The 19,774-nt window shown below is 52.7% G+C and overlaps 1 protein-coding gene across 1 annotated transcript in view; it reads left to right on the forward strand.

The window, feature by feature from the left end:
* The window catches only part of TMEM132C (transmembrane protein 132C), a 290,751-nt gene that overhangs the window by 219,229 nt on the left and 51,748 nt on the right, over positions 1 to 19,774 (forward strand). The window contains exon 4 of the mRNA XM_082699860.1: positions 10,069 to 10,252. Within this exon, the coding sequence (XP_082555986.1) occupies positions 10,069 to 10,252 (184 nt within the window). The remainder of the gene's footprint in view (positions 1 to 10,068; positions 10,253 to 19,774) is intronic.

Below are 19,774 nucleotides of genomic sequence, written 5' to 3' on the forward strand. Positions count from 1 at the left end.
TGCCCGGTGCAAGGCGGGTGTGCAGTAAACCTGGGACGGATGAGCGGCTTGGTGCTGGGCAGAGCACGCATTCCATTTTAAAAGTGAAATTTCCCCAGACCCTCAGGTTTGAGCAGTTCTTGCTGCCACCGAGACCCTCAGCTCATCAATTACAAACATTAACTGTAAATTATACTTTTGCATAGTTAATTCAGGCTCTCATTATGTATTTAGCGGAGCTCAGCAGGCATAAAATTCAATAGCGCGCTTTGGAGCAGATCCAGTTTCTGTCTTCTGTGATATTTGGAAGACGCAAAGTTTCAGGAGTGGACCTTGGAGCGTGTCTTTCCTGGAAGGTCTCCAATGGGCTCTGCTTTTGGCTTCTCTCTTGGAAGGAGTTCAACCCTTCTGGGAAGGCTGATAGCTTCAAAGGATGCTTCTGAACCCCCCTCTCTCCACTAAGCAGGGACTCCGCCTCCTTTCTTGAGTGGAAATTAATATTAACCTGGCCAGTGGAAGGAAAGAAAAGTGTGAATATCAGCGAACTTGGCTCCCCGAGCAATCGCTCATTCATTATTCATTCAACAAATATTTACGGAGCACCTCCTCTGGTCAGTGCTGTGGTGTATCAGGAGGCTATAACAGTGAGCAGCACGGTGTCCTTGTTGTCACCGGGCTGGCACTGGAGAGAGGGGAGGCAGATGGTGAATGACCAGATGCATATAAATGTCTAATGTGTCGAGTGGTGATACAGATAAAGTGGCTGAGTGAGCCGTGGATAATAGGGCGAGTGCAGTGATGGGTAAGCAGTATGGTGTCTGGGGAAAGCGAGTGCAAAGGCACCGAGGTAGAAAGGAGCTTGGAGTCTTTGAGTCATCCTACAGATGCCAGAACAGGAAAAAACTGACAAAAATGGTAGACAAGGAGCTGTGGGGGGGGGGGTGAGGGGGAGACATTGTATTATCAAGATGTGGGGGATGGAAGCAACTTCCCAGTTGCTAATCCCAACACAAGGCTCGGGTCAGTCACTCGGTTGTTATGCCTTATTCAACGTCTGCTAAAAACAGTACTAGGTGGGCTTCCAGTCTGCAAACTCTGGGTTGTCAAACAGCATATATGCCCTGTTCCTTCCTCTGTCATTGCACTTGACGCCTGCCTTAAACCCCCCTTCTGCTCGGTAGCAGAAAAGCTAATCTGGTTGATTCCAAGGTTGCTAAGACATTTTGTGTTTTAACCTTGCCCATCGGGCTATTGAGCTCTGCCTGGTTTCTGTCAAGACTGGCCCAGGTGGGAAGAGTCAGGTGACTTGGGACTGTGGGGTTAGGTTTTCAGATAGATATTCTGTCTTCTGGCCTCGTCCACAAGGATGCCATCCTGTGCTGGGTGTGGTCATTGTTTGGGGCTGACATTCATGACATTTCCATGTTCCCACCTGATCTCTGAGTGCACCCCAGGTGCTCCTCTGCGGGAGATGGAGGCCAGGTCTGCGTCAGCTTCCATTCTCTCTGGTAGCGGACTTCAGTGACCTTCCGTGGAATTAGCTGAAAATCCACGGCTCCCCTGCACTGCTCAGGGCCTTGGGAGACCAGGCAGTGGGGTGTGCTTCTCAGGTCCTCCCTGCCCCAGCACCCCAAACTGGTTTTGCTCAACCTCTGCCATATTCTGCTGGGAAGGCACAGAGTTTACACTGAGGTCATGAAAGAGCTGTATCAGTCAGGGACCGCTTCCCTTCTCTGTTGCTGTGTAACAAAGTGTCCTAATTTCACTGTCTTCAAACAGCTATGTTTTCTCACATCAATAGGACTTCTATGGGCAATCCCTTTATTGGCTTTCCTGAGGCTCTCTTATGGAGCTTGGGGCTAGGATTGCTGGTCTTCTCTCCCTCCATATGGTCTTGAGTCTGGGAATCCTCATGGTCCAACAGGATCTGGTGGGATGGACTCAGTGCTTTCCCCTGGGTGAAGAGATCACCGTGGCAGCACCAGGAACCACCCACCATGGTTGCTAAAGAACCCCAAGAACTTCAGGAAATGGTATGGATTCATGTCGCTTCTACCCAGACCCCTGAGGTCCTCTTGGCAACTGCACTTCTTGAAGTGTGACCTCATTTAGCTAAAATTTTAGCTGCTTGAGAGTGAATTATATCAGGTTCAGGTGTATTAGGTTCAGGAAACTGTAGGCTGCATGGAAAATAAAAGCTAGCAGGAATGCATGGCCACAGCGGAGCCACTTTGTGGCCTAGGGAATCCCTGGAGCTGTGGAGGCCAGGTGGGGAAATTTTCCACCAGGAAGGGTCTAGCAGAACTGGATGCCTCCATGCTCTTTTCCACACCTATGAAGGACTCTGCTTTCTCCATGGTTCTGTTCAGCTGACCTGTGTCTCTCTCACGTACCCTGGTTTCTTTTACTAATTGGATTAGTTGTCGACATTTACACAGCTGTGCGCCAAGCTCCTAGGGTGTGTAGATGCTCATTTCAGAGATGAGGAGACTGAGGTTTGGGGACATTAGTAATAGGAACAATGATCTGAAGCAAGGTGTGCAATTCATACCCAGGGCTTTGTCGGCAAAGCCTGGGCTCCCATCCATCTGCCATGCTGTGGCAAGGAAAATAAGTGACAGGATCTGGCCCAGCCAAATTCAGGGGCACAGCTGGCTGTGAACTTGACCCAGAGGGAAGGTTAGGTCAGGACCTGACAGGCTTGGGTAAGGTCCTGTTTGTCCCCCCACGTGCTGCATTTGGCAAATCCCAGGACTTGTGATCTCAGAAGGACCAAGGTTTGCAGGTCCTGCCAGGTTACTGAGCAGCAGAAATATTATCATAGTAATAACTTGCACTTGGCAGATATTTGCTTTGTATGTTCTGAGCTCTACACACGTGTCATGCCATTTATCCTTGCAGTGGTCTCAGGAGGCTGATGTAGCACAGATCAAGAAACTGTGCTTATAGAGGTGAAGTCAGTGGTTCTCAAACCTTACAGCATATCAGAGTCACTGAGGGAGTCCTTAAGAATACCAGGTGTCACTGCAGATGAATGAAAGTAAAATCCCAGAGGTGAGCCCCAGACACCAGCTCTTTAAAGCTCCTCCACCAAATAATTCGAGATTGCTACCAAGGCTGGGAACTAATGGGTCGCATAGCTAATCCAGGATCCCTCCCAACCCCATGAAAGGATGAAATCAGGATTCAAACCTGTGTGTCTGATTTCAGAGCCCTTGGTTGAAACGCATCTCCAGCACAACTGCTGGATAAACACTAGGAAGCAAAAAAGTAATGATTATTTAGGAGTGAAGTGCTTGGTAATCACAGAGAGAGAAACTTTTTGTGTATGGCAGTAATTGTTAACCATGGCCACACCTTAAAACCAGCTGAGTTCTAGAGAACACTAATGTCTGAGAGCCACTTCTTATCATTCTGATCCGTTGGTCCAGGGTAGACCCAGCTATCGAGAATTATAATATTCGGCCAAGTCTGAGAGCCCTGTTTTATAGGACAAGAAGGTTCAGATGATTTCCATGAGGGCTGTGATTCTCCTTTGAAGCAATGTCATTTGGTTTCCATGTGATTGCAGGAGAACACTCTTTTTCCTCATTCCTTCATACACTTACCTGCTCCTGTAACATTTTACGCTTTAGGGACTGAGATAGAGAGAAGGTAAAATCTTTTGTAAGTCCAAGCTCATAATCCAGTCCAAGGGTGCTTGGAAAGAGGGCCACCTTCAAGGCTTTTTCCTCTCCTTTCTGCCCTTCACCATGAACCTGAATCCTGAATTCTGTCCTCCACGCTAATTGCAAAGAGCAGGAATGAAAGAGGAGACTCCCTCAAGAGCGGGCCAGATCTTTCCCCACTGTCTTGGCATACTTTAGGGGGTGTGACCCCAGCCAGTCAGGTATCTCCACACCGCCCTAGAATGTATGATGCCAAGAATCGAAGACAGTGAACAGTTAGTTTTGACACCATCTGTTTGATGACAAAACTGGTTTTGTCCGGGTTATGGTAACTTTCCTCTGCTCCCATCTCCTCTCCATGTCTTTTTTTCCACACTTTCTAGTCCTTTTGAGGCATTTGTTAAATTCCCTTTTCTTTGTCACTCGGCCCAAGGTGCTTTCTGTTGCTTGCAAATCGCATTCCTGAACTGATATCCTTCAGCACCATGGAGAGAGCCCCCAGTTAGCAGCCGGGTATCGGTGCTGACCTTGGGGTCAACGGGATGATCTAATAAAGTCTTCATGAAATTCCCATGAAGTAGAATGAATAAAATAAAAGCCCGGGCTGAATTTCTATTCTCCTGAACTGGCTTCCCGGTTACAAGGTTGATTTCTTCATTTTGTTAGCCTCCTTTCTCTCTATAGGCATTATGCTGTCAACAGGGGTTGAGAAAGTCTCGTGCACCCCATAGCAGGGAGGTAAAACCCTACTAGCTTCTACACACACACACACGCACACACACAGACTCCATTTTCTTACAAGATAGAGTTCAATAGCTAAAAGGTTTGGTAAATTGTGTTTCCAGTGGCCCAAACTTTATTATAACTATTGGGGGAATTTATTTGTTTTTGAGAAAGAGCTTTTTTTTAAGCCAATTTCGAAAATTTCTTTCAAGAGTTACTGCAATAAATCTACACTATTGATTTAGCAAGTGGTGGTTCATGGGCGCTCTCTGGAGTCACTTAAGTGTTTAAATTCTTCTCTTTATTACTCCAACGGTATCACAAGCCCCAGATGGGCGGGCATCAAGGGCTCTTAGTCCCTTTAAGACAGAAGCTTAGCAAAGGTTTCCGTCAGCTCAGAGACAGCAGGAGAGCACTGACCACGGAGGGAACTGCAGACAAAATTCTTCCTTTCTTGGTTTCCTCCTTCCAGAGAAATGTGTCATACCACGGTACTGGGTCTGACAGGGACAGCTACTGAGTAAATGCAAATCGGAATGAATCCCAGTTTGCAATGAGTGGTGGACAACAGCTTCTCTTCTGTGGCTTGTTCTCAGAAAGCTCTCGGACCAGCCCTAGGGGACATGTTTTTTTTTTTTTTTTTCTTTATTTTTTATAAACATATATTTTTATCCCCAGGGGTACAGGTCTGTGAATCACCAGGTTTACACACTTCACAGCATTCACCAAAGCATACACCCTCCCCAATGTCCATAATCCCACCCCCTTCTCCCAACCCCCCTCCCCCCAGCAACCCTCAGTTTGTTTTGTGAGATTAAGAGTCACTTCTGGTTTGTCTCCCTCCCAATTCCATCTTGTTTCATTGATTCTTCTCCTACCCACTTAAGCCCCCATGTTGCATCACCACTTCCTCATATCAAGGAGATCATATGATAGTTGTCTTTCTCTGCTTGACTTATTTCACTAAGCATGATACACTCTAGTTCCATCCATGTTGTCGCAAATGGCAAGATTTCATTTCTTTTGATGGCTGCATAGTATTCCATTGTGTATATATACCACATCTTCTTGATCCATTCATCTGTTGATGGACATCTAGGTTCCTTCCATAGTTTGGCTATTGTGGACATTGCTGCTGTAAACATTCGGGTGCACGTGCCCCTTTGGATCACTACGTTTGTATCTTTAGGGTAAATACCCAGTAGTGCAATTGCTGGGTCATAGGGCAGTTCTATTTTCAACATTTTGAGGAACCTCCATGCTGTTTTCCAGAGTGGCTGCACCAGCTTGCATTCCCACCAACAGTGTAGGAGGGTTCCGCTTTCTCCGCATCCTCGCCAGCATCTGTCATTTCCTGACTTGTTGATTTTAGCCATTCTGACTGGTGTGAGGTCCTAGGGGACATGTTTTAAAGGTGATTTCACACAGTCAGACATGGAGTCCCTGAGAACAAGCATAGTTTCAAGTCCTGCCAAAAACGAGAACAGCTCACATTTATTGGTATTTGCTAGTGTGAAACTGTCCTAAGCGCATGGTACTTTGTCACTCATTCGCTTATCCTCCATGTCAACTCCATGAAATGGGAAGGAGCCGCATCCCCAGTTTGCAAATAGACAAAAGGAGGCTGAGTTGTGCGTCGGTACCCAGCTAGCGAAGCCAGGATTTGAACTCAGGAAGTCTGTTTGGAAGCCCACAGTGTGGTCATACCATGTGCCATGCTTCCTTCGCAGAGTCCCACATTATCGTCTTGGTTCCAACCCCCTAGTTCCTCCTCCCTCCCCCTGTGTCTCCCTTCCTTCCTTCCCACCTTTCCCTCCTCCTCTTTCTTCCTTCTTCTCCTAACCCAGTACTTGTTGGAGGCCCAGGATTCCAACAGGGCAGCTCGGGGCTTGCTTTTCATGCTGCAGTAGTAAAGGGCACAAGAGGATGGCATTAAGGACCACCTCCAGTCCCACGGCTGCCCCCGTCACCGCCTCAGTGTGCTGAGGGTCCTGGGATCACAGTTTGAAAATCATCAACCCTCTGCGTCGTCTTTGGGGCCAGCATCTGCCATGTCCATGTGCAGCTCTTCTATGAAATGCTGCCTCAGAGTGCAGGACCCCCTCCCCTTTCCAAAGCCAGAGAGAGCAGACTGACAGCCAGCTGCTTGAGCCACATCGTGGCTACAAAGGTTAAGGTTCTTATATTTTAAAATTCAGAGATTTTATATACAGAAACGCCAAGAAAAAAAAAAAAATCTGTCACAATCCACACAGGAGCCGTAGACCACAGCAACCATTTCTCCTCCTCCCCTTAGCGCTGCTGAAGTCTTCTCTTTCAAATTATGGCTCAATTCACTTTAATTTGGATATATTCCATTCTGCGGTGTTTGGAGATGAGACCGTTGGAAGCCGTGGAGGGGGTGGGGGGGTTGTAGGAAGAGACAGGACTGACGGTAGTGAACCAGCGAGGAAGCTGATTCTTTCTTCCCAAAGGAATTCCTTGTCTTGAGTCAGAATGTTTCATCAGGGGCCTCCCCAGGGTTCATGGTGATGTCGGGCTGCTCCCGCCTGGCCTCTCCCTCGTGCACGTTCCTGGGGTCACTGTGGACACAGAACAGCTTCTTCTTCTCCTGGCCTGAGGTCGGCAGCCTCCTGCAAGAGTGGGTCGGACTTCTGCCCCCGGCACCATCCTGATGTCCCTCTGACCCAGGATTCTGGAGTTTCCCAGAAACTCCCAGGAAGCTGGACTTTCCCCCAAATTGTGACTTTTGAAAATTTTTCTATCTCGAAACCATGAGTCAGTTTAGTTGAGTCGCACATGGTAGGAAGGGGAGTAGGGGCTGTGGTAAGTTTCCAACAGACACGTCCCCAGTCATCGCCTTCCATCCGTGGTTGAGAGCCAACTAGTGTGAACACCCTCTCTGGGGGGTGGGAACACAAGACAGTCTCTGCTCTCACATTTGTGCAAAATAGAAACCATAATTATCTCCAAAATGGTTTTTATTGGGATTTAAAATAATGGATGCACGGGACCCCTGGTCCAGTGCCTGGTGCACAAAGAACATTTCCTACACAAAGACTGGATGTCCTTATTCTTACATTGCCTTGAGCAGAATACCCCAGGAAGGCGAGCCTATTTCTCACAAAAATCATATAACATAGCATCTTTCTAAGTCAGAACGGCAAACATGGCTTCTCTTTCCCCCCGACAACACGGCTGCCTCCCTTCCCATAGCCGTAATGAAGGAGGACACGGCCAGGGTGTAAGTCATGCCGGCCCCTTCCGCCTGCCCGTTTCCTCCCTGGACAATGGGAATCCCATCATCTCGGTTGTCCAGATGACAAAACTGAGCCTCAGAAGGTGGCGTCAGCAGGTACAGTGGTGAAAAAAGAGTTTTATAACGAAATGAGGATGGGTGTAGACTGAAGCGTGTTGCCAGCTCCTGGGTGTCCCAGGGGGGCCATAGTGGGTCCTGAGACGGCTAGGGTCATGCCTCACCCATCACTAAGTGAATTTGCTGAGCAGAGGCTATCAAACAACCATTAATGTTTCAACCCGTGCCCAGCTCTTCTGTGGATACGGAGATGCCAAGGCGAGTGTTCTTGCTAAGAGAGCAAGGTTAACAGTGCCTCCCACCCTAAATAAAGGCATGTCTGTCACCCAGGGAAGAGGGAGACTGGACAGAGCTAGTGGGAAGGATTTGTGGAGTCTCAGATCCCCCCAGGCCTTGGCTGCCAGACCAAGTACAAGGCTCTTAGTTTGGAAACGCTCCAGACTCCAGACACTGCTCCCTCATTTTCCAAGGCAAGTCACTCACTCTTGAGCTCACACAGCTCATGGATGGGTGCACCAGACGCTGGATTGACGTTCCCTCCCAGAGTGCTAGCCAGCATCTCATAGATCGTGATTGTCTGGGCCCCGCTTCTGGCCCAGAAAGCATGAGGCAGATTCGGGAGTCCCAGGGCTTTGGGAAGTGTGGTGACCTCCCTGTCGCCCCCTGCCCCAGCCCCTGAGCGGAGCTGAGGGTGATGAGGTGGAGAATTAGGATTCTGGCTCTTGGGCAAGTGCCCCAGAGACTCAGTGCATGTATGTCCTGACGGCCTCAGCAAAGAGAAGGGCTTCCCCAGCACCCTTCAGAGTGGGACCCGCACCTGGCGGGGATTCTGAAGCATACTTGTTTCCTTCTTGACGTGCTGTAGAAAATTCCCTACAGTTCGCCTGAAGCCAAGTAGCCTTCCCAGCGGATGGAGCAGGAGATGCTGTGACCTGCCCTCCGTCCATGCAGCAGTACCCAGCTCCCCAGAATCCTGTCGACCCCGCAGACCCCGCTGCGTGCCCAGAAAGGCTTTCCTTCTCCTTTCCACCAGTAATGATTTCATCCCTTCAGCAGCTCCCAGAACCTCTCCAAGTTCCCCTTTCCTGACTTCCCAAATGAGGGCTGGCAAACTCTGTCCATAAAGGTCTAGATAACAAAGACTCAGGGCTCCGCTGGCCGTCCATTACTTAATGCTGTTGCCCAGCCGCGCTCTTGCTGCACGAAAACCCCAGAGACCAAAGTAAACATGCCCGGGACCGTGTTCCAATGAAACGATTTATGGGAACGGGCAGCAGGCTCTGTTCGGCTCCCAGGCCAGTTTGCTGCCCACTGGACGGGAGACACTCGCTTGGGGTCCTGCCTGTGATTCCTCACTTGACCTCCAGCTGCCGTGGCGGAGAACACGGGATGGGGACCGGGGGTCCTGAGATGCTGCCTTCTGTCTGGTTCTGTGTGGTGGCAAGCAGGCCTTTTTTTTTTTTTTTTTCAAACCCTTTCTGGGCCTGAATTTCATTGTCTGAAAAATGAGAAGCTTGGACCTTCGTTAGTTCCCAAAGCATCACAACCGCTGGGGCAAGCTTGCTCTAAGTACAGCTCTGGGGGGGGTCCCCCAGACTTAGGGTATTGAGTGGAAGCCTCTGTTGGGGACCGGAGAGCCTCCTTAGCTAACGAGCCCCTCCCTCGAAGCAGAAGGGGGTGTGTTAGAGAATGTGAGGTGGCTTACGCCGTCTCCAGGAAAGCCGCCGGCATGGGCCGGGACGAGGCAGCTGGGGATGGAAGAAGCGAGACACCTGCCGGCTCTGCCATGTTCCCGCAAGGAAACAGCCGACCCGTCCACGTGGCCCCAGTGCCCAACCCATGAGCGCAAACCGCCCCCACGGCTGCCCCACAAGTGCCAGGAGCACACATCTGCCCGGAAGCCCCCTGCGGCAGCCCCGTCCTCCCCGGCTCCCCAGTGTGCGTCCCCGAGGATGGGGCCTGACCTGCTTCGGGGCTTCCTGTAGCTGCAGGGAAGCGCCCAGAGCCCGGCTGTGCCTCGCTGCCTCTCGAGAACCGGAGGAAACGCTAGGCCTGCCGCGTCGGGCACGGCCACAGAGCGGAGCTAACAAGGACCCCGTTTAGTTCTCCAGACTCATCTTGCAGGGATGTGGCCGATGGGTCCCCGTTGGTCTCCCCGCTCCACACCTGTGCGCAGTTCCTCCCCCATAGGTGCTGCTCCGTCCCAGGCATCTGTGTCCCTCATGTGGAGGTGACTCCCTGTCCAGGTGGTGCCCTGGAAAGGTGCTGACCTTCACCTTGGATTCTAGGTGCCGCTGTGGCAGGGGTGGCGGGAGCGGGAGAGAAGGGCCCTTCCACGGAGCAAAGTCAGCTCAACGCGATTCTCCTTCACTCGTTTTCCAGAAGCAGCAGCTTGTTCAGCGAGGTCGTGCAGATGAACTTTGAAATAGCCAGCTTCAGCAGCCTCTCGGGGACGCAGCCCATCGCCTGGCAGGTGGAGTACCCACGGAAGACGACCACCGACACCGCCGTGTCCGAGATCTTCATCAGCCAGAAGGACCTGGCCGCCATCGTTCCCCTAGCCACGGTAAGACCCACGTGGGCCCGACGGCGCCCCTGGGGCCTTCCTTCTGTCCCAGGATGTCAGCCACCAGGGCCTCGGGGGCACTGACCGTCACCCAACCCTGGAGCATCGCCGTATCATTTGTGAAGCTGGGTTACCTTCCTGCTCCCCCCCCCCCCAACCCTCGCTCTAACTGCATCCCAGTTTGTTACGGACCTCCTCCTCCTCTAGTTACATAGTCCTGTAGAGACTGGAGGCCACTTTGTATATTCGTCCGAGAAGCTAGAGAGGGCGGCCACAGCAAACCACCCGAGAGGCTCAGGTGCTCCATACAACCTCCGTGATTCTGGCTGAACGTTGCGCGGCTGAAGTGGTGGGGGCTCTGCTCCATGCAGGGTCTCGGGGGCTTTGGTAGTTGGACCCTTTGCCGTCTTGTAGCCCCAATGTCAGGAACACTTGGCCTTCATGGTCTCCGTGATAGAGGAAGAAGCAGCTGGAGAGTCGCGTGCTTTCTTAAACAATGGCCTGGAAGGGACATGTGACTCTCTCTCTCTCTCTCTCACACACACACACACACACATACACACACACACGCTGTTGGTCCTAAGGAGTCCTGTGGCCCCGTCAGATCTCCAGAGGGTGCAAAGGGAGAGCTGGGTGGACACCATGGTCTGTGCCTCATTGTGTGGTGCGTCAACATGGCCTTGATCCACATGGACCACGACACAGATACAGTAAACACAAACCCAGCCAGGACTTCTGGCTCAACGCCGTGGCCACTTGGGAACGAGCAAGGAAGAGAGGATGGTGGGAAGCCACGCGGCAGTTCTGCTCTGTGGTCGCTCACCTGCACCTGCCACGCGCGGCCTGGCTCCACGGAGACCGCCTGCTGGGAGGTCCGAGGGAATGGCATGGCAGAGGCACGTGGAGAGTCCTTGGATGTTCAGCTACAAGTGTCCTTGCCAGAATCCGCCTGCCCTCACGTGGAGCCTGGCATGGAAACTGTAAAACCAATTTCTGCTCAGCTTTGGCACAAGCAGGCTTCATTGATACCAAGCTGGGAAATATATCAATTAGGATTCTTTGAGTTTCGTATGACAAAACACCCCCCCGCTGGCTTAAGCCCAGTGAGAATCTGCCCGCTCGTGTGACTCCAAGTCCAGGATCCATCCTGGCCTCCCATCCGCCTGATCGGGACTCAGCTCCGTCTCCAGGACTGGATTTTTCCTGCCTCTTGGCTTCCATCCGCGTCAACTCATGATGGCAGCGTGGCAGCCGTTGTTCCTGCCAAACAGTTCAAGCCTCGGGCCCAGGAAGAGCACCTGGCTCATTTCCCGAAACCACAACAAAGGTTTCACTGCCGCGAGGACTCCTCTGGCAGTCATGCTGTCTCCCCTGAGCAGTCCCCGTGGCGGGGGTGTTACACCCCCAGAGTTTGCACCGGTGGCAACACGCCGTGCACCTCCCTCCATACCCCTGCCTCGCCTTCCTCCTTCCGCCTCCAGCACTCGCTCATTTTCGCCTGAGAGCTCTGTCCCACGTCCAGGACACAAGCCCCGAGGGATTCGCACACGCCCATCCCGGACGCTCTCTGCACCTCGGCTCTCGTGGGAGCCGGCAGACACCGAGGCCAGCTTCCCGGGCCCACCTGGGCGTTGACTCTGAGGCAGGAGCTCCACACCGGCGCCTCCGCCCGTCCCAGAGCCATCAGGCTGGAGTCACAGCCCGTGGTCGCTTTCGGGGTAATGCCTGCTATGGTCCCCAATCGAGGGGGCCTGCTCCTCACAATAAACCACTTGCGATGGAATCCTGGGAAAACGCAAGCCAAGACACAGGTCAGCCACACAAACCATGAGTTTGATAGCAGAGAGCTTTGGGGCTCATTTCGCTAGAAAACATGAGAACAGACACTGGGCGGCAAATGGACACAGGGCTCCTCCCAATACCTGGGATGCAAGGAGTCGAAATGCCTTTTATCCAAATAACAAAGTCCATCTGCAGACGGGTCTCCCAAGCGAACAGCCTCGGGACCACACCCAGCCTCTGCTTGTCTCCCTGAGTCAAGTTTTCGGGGCCGCAGCCACTCCCGTCCAGCTCTGAGTGGTCCGTGGCCACTTCTGCTGGCCCCAGGGAGAAGGAACAGCCGTGGCAGGTGCCAGGCGGTCCCCGCGGCTGAAGCGTGCGCCGAGGGCTCCTTCTGGGGAAAGCGCACCAGTCCTCCTGGAGAAGCCCTGAAGGGTGCTGTCCCCGCCTGGCCAGCCCCTGCGAATCGCCTGGGAGGCTTTAGAAATGATTGCCGGGGCCGCACCCGGACAAATCCCGTGAGGATCCCTGGCGGTGGGGAGCAGGCAGCCGTGGGTGGTCCCACGGGGCAGCCAGAGCCGGACACGGAGAAGCGCAAAGCTCGGGTTGGGTCTTCAAAGGCCGCTGGTCCCCGAGCGCTGTCAGCGCCTTGACCGAGCGCGGGCGGCATCACAGGACGGTTCCGGGAAGCGCGGCCATCGGGGCTCCCCGGTCCCACGGCCCCCCGGCCCGACTTCCAGCGGTTCACGGGACTGGGACGTCTAGAATAGTGTTCTCCTGCTAGCCTCCTGGGGATTCTCCTCGCACGCAGTGTCTCACTGTGGAGGTGTGAGCCGCAGGTTTTTAAAGTCCTGAGTGATGCCGGGGCCGCGGGGCCGCGGGGCCGCGGGGCTGCAGGTGCAGCGTGGACCCGATGATGTCACCACGGAACCTGATTGGCTCGGCTCGTGTCACGTGGCCGGCCTGAGGCCAATCCCAGAAGTCAAAGACCGTGATGATGCTCTGATTGGCGGAGCCTGGGGGGCTTGTCCCCTCCCCCCCAACGTCTCCACCCCACCCCCACCTCCGCCGAGGCAGGTGCAGAGTCTGGGAACTGGGGGGCGAGGTGCATGATGGGAAACTCCCTGGACAGGCACAGGCAGCGCAGAAGGCATCACCTACCAACGGGAGCTGCTGACGCGTGGAGGTTGGACAATGATTCCTCTTGACTTTACAGCCCCAGGAAGAGGCGTCAACCATCTGCAGCCCGTGGGGCAGGCTCAGTCTGTCTGTTTTCGTCCATCGGGCAAGCCGGGAATGGTTTCTATGTTTCCGAGCAGCTGCATTGGAAGTGGTTACGTAAGGAACTTCTTCGTAGGCTCAGTGTTGCCCCTTGGCTGTACTTTCCATCTGGCCCTTTAGGAAGAAAGTTAGCGGGCCCTGTGACCCAGAACATCAACATCACTTCTGGGGTGGAAGTGCTTAGCTCCTGCCCTACTTAATTTAAAAAGGGAAGGCTTTCAGGTACCGTGAACAGAGAAATCATGGTGAGGATAGGAGATAGTATCTTGCCACACTTTTCAAGGGGCCACAAGAAAATCATCTTCCAAACAAGATGTGATTATTGTGGTTGTTGTGTTTTTGTAATGCTTTTAAGGTAAAAGGGAGTGACTACTTAGGTCGTACCCAGAACCCAATTGTTTGCAAGTAACTGTATGAATTTGCACTGGCTTCCTTGGAACGATCTCTGATGGGCTCACATGGCTGCCTGGGGCCCGGTGGTGTCCTCAGGTTCTGTCCCCTGCAAGGTACGGTTTGACCTCAGCTGTGCAAAGCACTGTGGGATGTTTGGAACTTTGATGACAGGCAGCCAGTAAGTGAGGCAATTTGGAGCAACTTCTAGTCTCAGTTTTAGTATTTTCAAAGGGGTTTTTTTCCCCCCTAGAATGAACTTTAGGACAGCTTTAAGCAGCCATAATGTAAAGTTTTATTGGAAGCAACTAGCAAATAGATCTGAAGCCTGACTAGGAGATGAGAAGATTTAAAAAAAAAAAAAAAAAAAAAAAGGTAAAGTAGACGCATATGTTACCTGTTAGTGGCTGGTGAGTCAAGTGGTCAAGTCTTGGGAAAAATTAAGTCCCCCCAGTGGTCGCTCATTCTATAGAAATACAAATGTCAGAAAGGTGAAATAGAGGATTGCTTGATGGGAAATATGCCTCACTGGGAAAGTTCTCACTTTCACATCAGGCCTTCTCCAACGCCTTCCTCAATGCAGGTGAGAAAGGAGGGGATCCGGCGACTCATCAGGGGCCTTGGGTCCCACTCGGCTGCAGGCTCCAGCTCCTGGGGAGCAGATGAGATGGGGCAGGGGGAGGGATGCAGCTCTCCTGTAAGGTGAGCCACTGAGGCAGGAGTATCTGAGCCACGCGGTCCCTTGGCATAACTTTGTGTGGTGAGCCCTGACCCACAAAGCTGACATTTGCTGACCCCTTTTTCTGTTCTCTTGGCAAAGGGCCCTTTCTTTGCTTGGAGGCAGGAAAGCCCCAGATCTCAGCTCTGTGGCCTCAAACACCGGTGCCTCCAGTCCCCACCCGGCCCCTGCCCACTCTGCATGCATACGCTGGGGATGCCAACAGTCTGGGTATACCTACCCTCTGGGGATGGTGGTGCTTTGGGGGGGCTCTCACTCTAGGAGAGGCTGAAGGTCTAGGCAGCCGACACTCTGGGGATCCCAGCAGACAGCAGGCTGGTAAATAGCTCACAGGACAGGACCAGGTAAGTGCTGCTGGGAAGAAAAGTAACACGGGGCAAGGGAGTAGAGCGTAAGTGTTTCCTGTTCTGTTAGTGCCTCTGTGCTTTTCCCTAGCATTTATTTAAAAACAAAACAAAACAAAAAAACTAAATTTAATGCATAGTCTCTGGAGTAAGCAGGAACCCCTCATTCAGGCAGGTGTAGGAAGAGGCCCTTTGCTCCAGGACTGACAAAGTCCCAGATTGTGTTTCCTGCGAGATGGCGAGATTAACCCCAAATTTTGAAGTTTCAAACAATGGCCCTTTTTGGTCTGTGCAGACTTTAAGATGAAATCATTTTCCTTGACCCTTGAAACATGATGGGAACTTGGGTTTGTTTTTTTTTTCCCCTTATATAAAGCTTTCAAAATTCCTAGAACGTGTCCATATATGTCCGCGTAAAATCAAATTTAAAATGAAGTGGCTGTCACCAGGGCTGTTTAAAGGAGAGATTGTTACTTGTTCTCACATCTGCAGAATGATGGTCTTAATCCCCACCTCTCCGGGGCGTCCCCGAGATTCATTAAGGTTTGAGAAATGCCGGGAGCCCCGGGGCCAAGTCTGTGCAGCAGGAGAGGATGGCCGGTGGTGGGAGGGGGGCGGGGCAGCATTTCGCCCTTTTGCTCTGCCCAGCTCCCGGCCCTGGGAGGGCTGGCCTCTGGGGACCACAGCCTCCAGCCTCCCAGGCCCTCTGGCTTCTGGTTGGGTCCAGCCAGCAGGAGGCGCCAGAGGTGACTAGACAGAGCAGAGAGAGACCGAGCCTCCTGTTGTGGGTTGAATTATGACCCCGAAAAGCTATGTTGGTGTCCTCGTCCCTCCCTGTCTTGTGCAAGTCTGCCAGAGGCATGGTCTTCTCCGCCTATAGCTCCTATCCTACAGGGGTGGGGGTGATCCCTGTTTTCTGCGGTTCTTCTCCCTCTGGGCTCCAGGAACTGGCTGCCTCCACCTGCCCCTGGATCTGGGGCTCCTAGGAGCTCCCAGCTGCATCATCCCTGGCCACGTCCTTCGCTCCTGCCCATGGCTCTGTCAGAAGCCCTTCATTCCCCATCCTCTGACCCAGCCCTTTGAGGGGGCCTCCTGCCTCCAGCCAGGACCCCAAGGAATGCAGTCTCCCTGCTCTCTTCTAGTTCTTCCCAGGGAACCCAGCACTGTGGTCTTCAGAAGCAGACCTGGTCAGGAAGGGGCCCTGCCCATGTTCATCCTCTCTTCATAGAGACTTAACGCTGAAGGTGCAGGTTATGGGATCTCCTGGGCTCTCTGAACCCCATGGTTGGATTGTTCTACCCGACAGCATTCCAGGGCAACTCTTCTTCGACAGTCTTTCCCTGCTAAGTTCGCAGAACCCACTGTGGGGACAGAACGGGCATTAGCAGGCAGGGGGCATTGCCGAGATGCTCTTGGACCTGCTTGTCAATCTGCAAGTGATGAATGGCTTCGCTCGGCTTGGGGTCCGTGGGGAAGCGTGTTGGCAATATCGTCTGGGTTCAAGAAGGCCACAGCAGGCATTTCAAAGAACTGAGAGACATCTCTTTTGACGGGGATTGGAGAATATTATTTTTAAAGAGACAATGGAAAAATAATGTTTTATTGTTTCCCAGAAACATCTACCCTGATATTCAGGTTCCTTTTCCTACTTGGAAATTATATATCCTGACTCCCCCGAGAGTGTTTTAAGGATGGCTTCAATGCTCTCGGGCAATTGAAAAATGTTTGCTGCGTTGAAAAATAACTATATGGGCAGAGGAAGTATTTTCTTGTCACAGCTGGAGATTTACTGTGGAATTCAATTTAGAAATACCCCTCCCTCCAGCTGAGTACGAGTCTCTGTCTAAAAAGCAAGTTGGTGACGCATCTGAAGCTGCTTCTGACTTGGGAGGAATGTTTTCAGGATTACCGGCTAATTGTCCGGTGAATGATCCCTTATCCCCTGGGCAAAGGAAGTGCCCAGACAATGGGAGGGGTCGGCATTGGTGTTCACGCCGCCACAGCCAGTGGCTCGGCTGGGTTTCCCCGGCAGGAAAGCCCGGGGCGGAGTGGAGGGATGTTGGGACCTCGTCCAAGCTGAGATCTCCTGTTATTTCACCTTTTTTTTTAAATTTTATTGATTTATTTGACACTGAGAGAGACCACACAAGCAAGGGGAGGGAGACAAGCAGGCTCCCCGCTGAGCAGAGAGCCCAATGCTGGGCTCGATCCCAGGACCCTGAGATCATGACCTGAGCAGAAGGCAGCGGCTTAATGACTGAGCCATGCAGGCATCCCCTCCCATTATTTTACTTACTTTACTTAGAAAGTAAAATGTGTATTCTAATGTTAAAGATTCTGTAACCCAGGGGGTGCCTGGGTGGCTCAGTTGGATAAGCATCCGGCTGTTGATTTCAGCTCAGGTCATGATCCTGGGGTCACGAGATCGAGCCCCAGTCGGGCGCCCCGCGCAGTGGGGAGTCTGCTTCAGACTCTCTCTTCCCTGTGCTCCTTCCTCTGCTCACACTCACCCCCACTCTCTAAAATGAATAAATAAATACTTTAAAAAAAGATTTTATAACTTCATTGAGGAGAAGACGTAGAGTTGGGGAACATAGAAGCAACAAAGAAATGAGAAAAAAAAAAAAAAAGGAAAAATCATCCAACATCCCCCCCAGGAACATGAGCAGAAGATGGCGGGCAGTCGCCAGGAGCCCACGCGCGGGAAGAAGATCCCAGGCCAGGAGTCCAGCCCGCAGTGCCGGCTGACTGCACGCCCTCTGCCCACCAGACTCGCCCTCTGCACCATGCCCAGCACCCCAGAATCCGTCACTCCTCCCGTATTGTCTCTGAGTTCAGAATAGAATCAGGATTGGGAGCCAACTAGACGGATGTGAATCCTAGCGCCTCCTCTGAGCGGCTGTGACCCGGTTGAGGGACTCAATCTGTCTGTCCCTCTGTTCACTTTACAAGAAAACCATGGCGGTCATTACAGGAATGTTCACATGCCTACCAGTTAGAATCATCTCGGCTAGAGGCAGGGGCAGAGGGTGCACACTTGGAGAAGCAGATCTGCTGCCCCCCCCCACTGTGAACTGGACCCCATACACCCAGGAGACGCAGCCACCCGCCCACCAGATGCTCTTCCTTGAGGGCTGAGCCCCAGCCCTCCGCCTGGAGGGTGAGAAAGTCGGGCCCGGGGTGGGAGGGACCTCAGCCCCCTAGGGACCCACAGAGAGCTTCAGACAGGTGGAGGAAACTCCCTGGGGACAGCTAGACCTTCTGTCCCAAACCTGGGCCCCAGACCCAGCTCTCCCTCCCCGGGAACACGGAACACAGCCACACCCCCCTTCAACCCCTTGCTGCGGCAGCTGCCACCGAGCCAGCTCTCCGGGCTTTCATCAAGGACGGCTGACACAGCCATCTTTATACTCGACACTAGGTCTTATTGCTTCTTGTAGTAACGCAGAAGGACATGGATTACTACATCTGAAATTAGCTCCTTCGGTAAGCCTGTTACTGTATCCGTTGAAAATCTTCATTCTGGGAAGGGCTGCTTCGACCTCACCGGCCAGTGAGAGGGGCCCGTGACCCAAAATGGGCTAAAAGTTGGGGCCATGGAGAAGTAACTTCACCCCAGTGCCTCTGTCAGCCCGCCTGCCAGGACCCTCAGCTCTTTACACCCAGCCCGGGGTGGGGGGAAGCCTCGGCCCCCACGTCACCCAGCCTGGGGGCAGAAGGGAGGCCCCAGCACAAGCCTCTCCTTCCCCAGCACCCACCGTGTCAAGGCAGTGTTTGGGGGGCTGCTGTACCTACCCCACGAGGCATCTTTGTCCCTGCTGCTCCCCCGAAAGGCTCCTTCTCAACACTCCCCACTCAGCTCAAAGCTCACTCACCGCATGAGGGTCTCCTCGGACGCTCCTGCCCCTGACGACATCCACAGCTGCTCACCTGGATCCCATCTTTGGAGGCTCCTTGTCTCTGGTCCATCATATCTGACGAAATTACTGTTTTATCCTTATCTGACTCTCCTTCTCGGTTCTTCCTTACTGCTTGCCTCCACCGCCCTCCGGCCTCCCAGAACGCGGGTTGTGTGGCCACTGGGATTCAAATCCACTTCACTGTGGCCTGAGCCCTCCTACCTTCAACCACCTCTGCCCTCTATTCACTGCAGGCCGGCTGAGTGCCCGGCTGGGGAAAAAGAAAGAACAGAACACGCGTAAAACGCCGTGCCTGTGTGCTGGCCTCCTGGACATCATCGTGGACGTTCCCTTTGGAAGTCTCCTGTGTGCCGGGTTCTCCCGTTCTTATGCCTCTAACCCCAGATGGTTTGGACATGTTCCCACTGTGGGACTGGGCTGATATCCAAGTCCTGGTGCCCAGCCACCAGGGAGTCAGGCTTCCACATCCAGGGAGTGCGGGGTCCTGCTCTGCGCCATGGGCCTCACCAGGACCTCAATGGTCCTCGATGTCTGGCCCATGGCTACTCTCTGAGCTAGTGATTTCTGCTTCCCTTTCTTGAGCACCTCAGCCCCAGGGCCTTTGCACTGGCTGTTTCCTGGAGCCTGGAGCCTCTCCCCAGATTCCATACTGCGGTTTTCCTTGCACTAGGCATGTCCCCACGTAAATCTTCTCTGGCTGACTCTTACCTAAAGTTACAACTCAGTCACTCTCTGCCTCAACCATCTTGATTTTCCTCCACAACATGATGAAAATCGTGTATATATTTATTTATAAGTACTTGGTCTGAGTTTCCCCCATGGGGATGTCAGTGCCTTGAGAACAGGGGCCACTCCATTGGTATCATCTATGCCTGTGCCTGGTACACAGTAGGTACTTAATAAGTGGGTGCTAGTGAGTGAATGTATGCCCGGGGTTGTCTTCCCCAGCAGTATAAGCCCCTTAAGGCAAAGGACTGTTGTCTTCTCCATTACTTGGTCACAAAAGCTGTCCGTAAACACCTGTTGCTCCCGTGTATCCAGCCGAAGGCCAGGTGCATTGTTCTTGCTG

Source organism: Mustela nivalis (assembly GCF_964662115.1).
Source record: "Mustela nivalis genome assembly, chromosome: 14".
NCBI classification, from domain to species: Eukaryota; Metazoa; Chordata; class Mammalia; order Carnivora; family Mustelidae; genus Mustela; species Mustela nivalis.